At 37.1% G+C, this 8,695-nt stretch overlaps 1 protein-coding gene across 7 annotated transcripts in view; it reads right to left on the bottom strand.

Annotated features, from left to right (window-relative positions):
- Window positions 1-1,360: 1,360 nt before the first annotated feature.
- The window catches only part of ATXN7L1 (ataxin 7 like 1), a 112,386-nt gene continuing 105,051 nt past the window's right edge, over window positions 1,361-8,695 (bottom strand). For 6 of the 7 annotated variants that reach the window (XM_056514854.1, XM_056514872.1, XM_056514882.1 and 3 more), the window contains 2 exons: window positions 7,138-7,212; window positions 1,361-4,017 (listed from right to left, as the gene is read on the bottom strand). In XM_056514854.1, coding sequence (XP_056370829.1) covers window positions 3,976-4,017; window positions 7,138-7,212 — 117 coding nt within the window. In that variant the 3' untranslated portion in view covers window positions 1,361-3,975. Of the gene's footprint in view, window positions 4,465-7,137; window positions 7,213-8,695 lie in introns of all 7 variants that reach the window. The other variant, XM_056514864.1, reaches the window with a different exon arrangement.

The raw sequence follows: 8,695 nt of genomic DNA, 5'->3' as shown, positions 1-8,695 counted from the left end.
CTCTAAAATTGCTGGTATTTAGCACATGTTAGAGAATACGAGCAGGAGAGGAGTGCTACAAGCAAAATACTTGTGCATAACCAAAAAATGGAGGGAAAACCCAACTCCAAATATGTGAACAGCTTATAGATCATTCCAACAAACCCACAAGAGCTAAAAAAGTACTGATTAATTTTTGGGAAATAAAGTCAGTGTTCTTCAACCTTTGCTGGCCACAGGCAATGATGGCAAGCAACTAATATATCAGCCATATTCTGTTTTCTTGGCTGTAGTTTTGATTTCTAACAGCTGCAAGAAATAGCAAAGCATCTTATAAACAGAGTGTTACTCTTTAGCCATACATGGGGACCACTTTTAGCAGATGAAAATTCAGCATCTACTGCTGCTTCATGATACTCATTATTTCTGTAGTGGAAAAAATAAACTAAAGAAAAAAAAAAAAAAGCTTTCAAAATACAAGTCTCTCAGAGTATCTCAGATAAAGGCATTAATAAGACAGTAGAGAGGAAATTCAGGATTTGCTTTTGTGACAGGTATCAGAAATTCCAAGACATCACACAAAGAGCTGTTTACCTAGAAGGTAAAATTTCCCTCCTTCAATTCCCTTTTCCTGCAAGGCAGCCCAGCTTCCTATCTCCTCTGCCAGTTCTGGCTGTATGCACACAAAAATGCAGTTTGCAGTCCAAACTGCTTGCTTTTAAAATAGGTACTGTAATTGTGAGCATCTTCCCTACCATATCTCCAAGACAGTTTCCAGATACTTCATAAAAGGAGCATGAAAATGTATGTCTTCCCTAGATTTGCAGAAGAGGGTGGTTGCAAGAGAAAAAACTGCAATCCTCTCTGCAGAGCTGTCGAGCCAATGAACAATTTGAGTCTCATTTGATCTGTAATTGGAACAGGCTTTGCACAGAACAAGAATCTTAATGCCTAGATAAGAGCTGTGGTTTTAGTATTAACGATGATAAAAAGACTGGTTATAAATTTGTACTGCCCATTGAAGTGAGAATTTCTAAATCTAGCAGCTGTAACAAAGTTAATTCTTACACTGATAAGGAAGGAGAAAATGCATTCAGCTAAGCAAAGGAATTTAAAAATGGTCTATCAGTGCAAAAAACCTCAGTAGCTGATCGCTGCACGTGTCTTGACATGTAAATACAGAAATATTTTAGACATGAATGCCAAAAATAATCCCAGGGCAATTCAGCCCTGTATAGAAAGCTGGGCAGATCCTTTGAACTACCGTGGAATTCTCAGTGCAGGGCATCTGCAAAGTGTATTTCAGCCTCTGGGAAGAGAAAGGGCAGTCTTGCAATACACACCATTTTTGCTTTTCAAAGAGAAATAATGACAAACCCCATCTGTTTCTTACAAACATATAAATTATTTTATTTACAAAGCCATGTTACAAAAAAAAATAATAATAAAGCAAAAAACAAAAAATACAATCGCTCACTAGAGAATATCTCCAGGCCCGGTGTTGAACCATGGCAGTATCAATCAGATACATGTTTGTTCTGGTTTTCCTTTTTTAAACTGTAAGCCATAGAATTTACTATTTACACCTACTTTAGACATTTATTCTGCTTACAATTATCACAAGCATGGAATGAATTCTATTTGATACTGCTAATACATAAAGGTGCAGGACAAAGAATGAAAATACTTAGTGTTACAAAATATGGATTGTAGAAAAGAAATTGGCTGTACAAGTATGGCATTTTTTTTTCTTAGAATGATTGGACATGCTTTCTTCAAAAGTCTTCTGGAAAAGGTTCTAAAATCTGTAGTAGGAAAGCACAATATAGCAGGTGCAAATTCATTTCTGTGCAACAACAGTTATTTAATATATCCCATGACTGACCAGCTATGCAAAACCCACAGAGTTTTGTTAAAGTGCCATGGGTCAACAGCATAACAAAATATAAGGTGTAAATAGAAAAATTTCTTTTTTTCTTCTTTTTTTTTAAAACAATAGTTCACTGAGAATCAGCAATTATAGAATATGCTGTATAAACTATTCTCTACAAAGGTCGATCAGCACTATTTACAATTGTTACATCGATACAAAAGAAGGCATACAAGTTATCCAAGTCGCTTTTTATGGCTGACGGGCCTATGCATTGCGTATGTGTAACAACCAAAGCTTCTGAGCCTCTATTGCTGGAAACAAATCACAAGGTTTTCAGGCAAATGGGGAAGAAAAAGAACTACATGTGAATGCTACACTAAGAATGCATTATAGGCTGGTCCAGTTTGTATCCACTTTTTTCCAAAAAGTTTACTTCCATTTCATTTTGCAGGCTAAAATTTCCAATACATTTAATTAAATAATGATTCTTTGATGATGAATGAACACCACGGGATTTTACTTCGTGCTTAACTTTCCTGAAATGCTGTCAGGTGTAAGCCAGTTGAAAATAAAATTTAAGCAGCATTCAAAGGACAGGCTCCATAATTCAGCTTTCCAATTAAAAGATGCATGGAAACAGCTAAAGCTTCCTAAAACTACAAAATTGCTCCTTCAGTCACTGATTAGCATTATTTCTCAGAAGCAACCACTGAATCTCACAACCACTGTTTTCCCTCAACAACTAGAAATAGCAGTTCATTGATTACAGAGGATGACTTTGTTACTGAGATTTTTAAAATCCTGCAGTTTTATAACTCAAAATAAATTAAAAAAATCAACATAGTACTGCTCCTAAAACTGAACAAGACAAAAATTGTGCAAAAATAACAAAGATATGTACACATTTTTCAGTCTGAAGAAATGTACAATAAAAACATAATTCAAAGAACATTTTAAAAATATAAACATTGCTTAAACTTTCCTAAGTTTCATACTGTTTCTGAAACTATACCGGTCAGTTAGCTCTGAAGTATAGCAAAACATAAATTATTACAAAATTAACACTATAAAAATTTATTTTAAGAATATTTCTAAACTTTTTTTTTTTCAAAGGGTCTAGCCTTGTTTATAATTGCTTAAACATTTTTAGTCTTAAAATTTGCCTTAACCCTTCTTTTTTTAAAAAAGAAAGTAGTAATAATCTCCCTATTTGCAGTCTCTCGCCTTTCCCCAAGATGTAAATAAACCAGCATATAAGTGCACTTTTAACACTGTAGAAATAAAAATTAACTCCTCTGTACTATTGTTCCAGTACCTAGTATTGGCTTCCTGATTATAAAATCTATATTTTATTAAAAAATTATTCAGTAATCCTATAAGAAACACTGTCAGTGCAATTCTATTAATGCAAGCCAATCTGCTCAACTCCTGTCCTCACAAACCCAAACTGCTCACTGAAGTTATCAAGTGCTGTGTTCTTAAGGGTCTGAAAATCCCCCAAGATATGGGGATTTTACACACTGGGCCCCCCTGATAAACAGTAATTACAGTTTGGTGCAAAATTCTGCTATGCATTGATTGAAGATAGATTCCTTAAGAGCCTGATCCTGGAAGAGGCTGAACACTCAGAATTCCCACTTAAATTATTAAATGCTGTAGGTACAGAGCACCAATCAGGATTAGTCCCTAAAGTTGCAGTGCCCCAGCTGTTTGCAAATTACTAAGAAATGCACTCAATTTTTATCCATAGGACAAGCTTAAATACAGAATTACTGTAATTTTTATTTAATGAAAAAATTTGGAGATCCTTTAAATAAATTCAAATCATAATCTGGACTTTTTTTTTTGGAATGTCCATTGTGTTCTGGTTAGGAAACAAAGGGAGCATTGCAACGCTAACAGCTTTAAAAGGCATGAAACGTAACCAAGCAGAACGCACAGATCAGTGGCAAATACAAGTGGAAAAACTAAACAAATCACTATTACAGTTTTCTGTAAATTTAATTCTCTTTAAAACCACAAATTCATAAAAGATTAAATCCATCTGCAGGACATAGAAAAGAAAAACCCTGTGGAGTAGGGCTGCTGAGAGCTAGAGATTATAGGCTGGTTCCTTTTCCTTGTTATGGAAGAGTCCTTATTCTACCAGTCCGGTTTGATGTCTTCTAAAAGAGAAACCAGAGCCAGGTTCAAAATCACACAATGTCTTTTGGTATAAAACACTTCAATAATGTCTGTGGCTGACTCAAAGCAGGAATTTATTTCAAGTCCCTGAACTAAATTTCCTCCCTGTTTACTGACTATATTAGACCTTTAAGAAAAGGAACTGCTTTGAATAAATGGCATATTTCCTTTTGGGACGGTCTGATTTTAGTAAGCTTTGGTGAATCTCATGTTCATTAACTTGGTTATTGTTACAAATAAAGAGCAGCAATTAGACGACAACTCTGAAGAATCTTTTCCTCTACACAGCATGTTTTCATGCACAAGGAATCCTCATACAGCATACACGTTGTCACCTTCCCTTAATAAAATGATCTAGTTATTCAGTATTTAAAAACCACCGCATACTGAGGTCTTGAAGTGTTAACACTTTCAGGCACCTAAAAGCACTATGAAGACAAAAAGACTTGATTAGTTAAAAACCTAGAACAAGAATAAAATCTGGAGAAAATACACTTTTAATACATACAGGCACAAATAATTTGACTATAAAACTACCATTCCATTAATTTTTGTTAAAGACCAAATAACTTTTGTAGGGAAAAGTAGTATTTCTTTTACTAAAGCAGCAATAGTTGGAAAAACAGGCACGCTTTTATGTATACAATCTCTAGTTCGGGTCTCAAAGAGAGGCAACAATATTCATATTACACATTAATTAAGAAGAATCCATTTGAGTTTAACCTGATGGAGTTTAATGCAAAGGGCGAGAACTGACAGGGCCACAACAATTCTCATGATCAGTCCCACGGGAGTACCCGAGTGAACTGCAACACATGGAGCTAATGATCAAAAGGAGCTACTCCTGTGACATCAAAACAACTACAGGCCACCTTCAGCTCACAACTCAATAAAGAGAAACTCTCAGGTATGGGTGGCAGGTGACTTTCCCAGCACTGCCATGTGTCCTCTCACTCTGACCAGCTGCTGTGGGAAGGCCAGCGGGAAGCTCTCCCAGCCGGACTGTGCCCGGGCGGTCACAGGTGCAGACAAGACTGGGTTTACAGCCCAACATAATTTTCCAAATGCCACATTCTCACCCAGCCACTCAATCCTGTGACGAGTTATGGACCCCTCTCCCTTCTCTTGAGAACAGCAATCTTGTCCTCCCTTTGGCTCCCCCTCTGCACCAGCAGACAGCTCCGCCAGGTTGCCTGGCCAGGGAACACAGCGGAGGCAGTCCAGAGGAACTGCTCCATATGCACATTTAGCTCAGCAGCTGCAACTCTTCTTCCAAATGCATTGTTAGAAGTCTGTTGTTGTGATGTATTCATGAAAACTTGCCAGATTTTTCCAACTATAAACCCTGGTGTATAGCAGAGATTGTCTCTGCCTACAGACCTTGCTTCACTTGGACTCCCTGATTTTCATGGTTATGTCAACACTAACATTCAAAACAAGTGAGCTCAGTAATACCTTTACTGACACAGCATATACTTGTAGATCCACTTATTGTTACCTAATTATTAACACCTTTACAATGAAATATTACAGCATAGTTTAAGACAGAAATTTTATTTAGAGACTCTTTAATTGCTAGATTGGAAATAAGAGCTGCCAACAAAGCAGCTCAGATTTGACAGTGACAAGCATTCATTAAATAGGGAATCATTATTCATGGTTCCAAATACTAAAATCCTGTGTAAGTTTAGAAAAGAAAAAGTGTAATAAAACTTAGTATCAGGTTGATTTTTTTTTGGATTTGTACTTTGAGCTTCACATTCAACTACCAAACTGAAAGAAACATTTTTTTAAAATAAAGAGTTTGTGGGGCTTACAACAAGCAAACACTTTTATTTTTTTATAAAGTTATGAAAACAGGCAGCTGAAAAGCTCTGCAATAATCTCAGTTTACATAGAGCTGACACAAAATTAATGTTTTGTACTCTCAGGTTTTCCCCATGGGATCTAGGCAACAGATCCCAACAAGTTCTGCTCCCCGGGTAGTGTGTATTTTATACTAACACAGGAGCAAGATGTTAAAACAGAAACAGTTTTGCACTTCAGAACAGTTTGTCACTGGCAGTTGGATGAGTGTCATACAGGAAAATGCCACTCCCTAGAAGTATGAAGAAACTTTCTACTTTTTTCCCTTCAGAGTACTTCTTCTATACATATATTACTTTGCATTCAGCAGTGAGAGAAAAAAATAAATTACTGTTTGGCAGGTAATCTCAATAAACGAGTGCTTCAGAGTCTTTTGAATGGGCATACAGTAGTGGGTTATCATTACTATTCTTTTCCTGTGTCTACACAGCAGAAACTAAGCAGCACAACCATTTGGAACAACTATTCATGCATAATTTAGCTAGAATACATAACAGAATTCTAAGACACTGGCTGTACAGAAAAATCCTCTGGATTATTTGTGACTATACCTTGCTGAGATGGGAAATGTTTTCACACTAAAGAACTTAATATGAAATTCTTGACAAAGTACTCAACTTGGAGAGTCAAATAGTAGGGGCCATATTAAAATAAACCAGTGTAGCAGTCCTCCAGACAGATGAAGGCTAGATCAAAAAAGCTGAGTTACAGCATTTATTATAGCCTATTTAAGAAGAGCTCATATTATACATGGATTAGTTATGCTTTCAGATTAGTTTCTCTGAATAGCCAAGTGCCTATTTCTGCTCTCCCTTTGCTGCTTCATTCTGGCCTATTTTTAAATGCTGTCCCTCCTGTGCCAGTCTGGGGACTCTGCTGTGCCATCTTGCTCAGCAGAAGTTGGATAGAAAAACCAACAGAGATCTGCTGCTGCTGCTGCTGAGCCTCTATCACCAAAGCAACAGCCAGGGAGCAGCTGGCTGAGCCATGAGCCAACCTGAGCTGCAATTCAGGTGGTGAAAAACAAGCAAAAAAATTGTAATTCATAATTCTTTGAGAGGAAAATAGCTGAAAAAAAAATTACATGAGAGGAGAAATCTAGTATTAGTTCACCGAATGGCAGCTTCTATAAAGAACTGTATTCATAAAGAAATTGTATTTTAAGGTTTTATAGTACAAAATGCTTCAAAACTGCTTACAGACTACTTAAGTACACGTCTTTAAAAGCAACTTACTTGTCTGTTGTGTACTGGGTTTGATGTACTCGAAGGACTGGATTGTGACAAAGCTACACTGCTATTTTTTCCAATCTGAAAAACATTAATTGAGCAGTATTGAGAGGCATATTTGTCAGTTGAATTCAGATGCTGGCGATGGCCTCCCCTTCCCTGTGTAACGTGGTACTAATCGTGTTGAACTTGGAACACAGGTTTTTTGCCATTGCAAAAGATACTCTTCAGATAGAATCATCATTATCTCTCAGAGCCTGTATACTTTAAAGAGTCTTAAAAGGCACACAAATACTGTTACAGGTCAGAAAATAACATACAAAACAGTTGCTGAGGGAATATAAACTGTAACCCCCCCACCTCCCTAGACTGTAATACTGGTTTCTCTAGTTACTGGAGTCACTTAGAGCAGCTGTGCTCTCTGGTCATGGGATCCTCCCCAGGAGACCTTCTCCACTCCTGGGGAGCTTAAACCAAGTGGCCAAGCACCAGAGCACACCCTAAGTTATTCCATTTTTTTCCATGTATCATTAATCAATAAAGCAAATATTAATCACAAGAACCAAACTCCAGAGATTCAAATTTTCATTTGTATCCATTTACTGCATCAGAGAATTTCTTTGAGAATGAGTGTAAATTGTATACATGTAAAATGTAGTATACATTTTAAAAGTATTTAGTTATAATACTGCAATATTCCAACTGGTTGTTTCAATGTTTGTGAGTTTACAGCACTCTGCAAGAGCAGCCTGTCATAGGTTTTTCTACAATGACCTGTAAAAATGGTGTAGGTATTTCTGTTGTGACACAAGAAGGGACACAGCTGTTGAGTCAGAGTGATTCCTCAGGGGTTACAAAACTACATAAAAATTAACCATGATAGAAATTAACCATGGACACCTGTCTGCAAATGGCAGGTGACTGCAGTGTGAGTAGTTGTTCACGAATCACTGACTTCAAGTAGCATAATATTAATCTTTTGATTGAGACATAGCAAGGACCTGTCTCCTGAACAGTGAGAAATGCAGTAGGCAGTTTCTTACTGACTTGGTGGGGCTGTGGCATTGTCTGGCAGGGCCTTCACAAGAGCAGCTTTCTCCTTCCCTTCCACAGCATCATTTGTTATTCTGCCATTTCACATTCAGAGTGAAAGGTAGCCTCTCTCTTTCTCTCCACACCTGCCCTTTCTCAGAGACTGTTTGAAACAGTGTTCTCTGTTCACATTCTATCCAGAATAAATGTGTAAAGTTTTTATTTACAATCAGTTTTGAAGATGTTCCCATGGGCTTGAAGATTAAAAGGATGGGTCTTTGCCTGTCCTGCTCCCTTCAGCTTGTTTTGTCTGTCACAGCTGTTCTTTGGAGCATAACATTCTTTAACTATAAATCTTGACTAAAGACACACAACCTTGTATCTTTCCTGGTCCTTCAGAACATTGGGGCACACCTGCAAATCTGTCTTCTCTACATACACCTTTACAACATTCATAAACCCCTGCATAAATAGTCACACAGGCTGTACAGGTACAGCACTCTGAAACTAGAGAAAGGTTCCCAGATATCTT

Source organism: Oenanthe melanoleuca, chromosome 1A (genome assembly GCF_029582105.1).
Source record: "Oenanthe melanoleuca isolate GR-GAL-2019-014 chromosome 1A, OMel1.0, whole genome shotgun sequence".
Lineage (NCBI taxonomy): Eukaryota > Metazoa > Chordata > Aves > Passeriformes > Muscicapidae > Oenanthe > Oenanthe melanoleuca.
The sequence above is the reverse complement of the archived record's forward strand: the minus strand, read 5'-3'. Positions and strand labels throughout refer to the sequence as shown.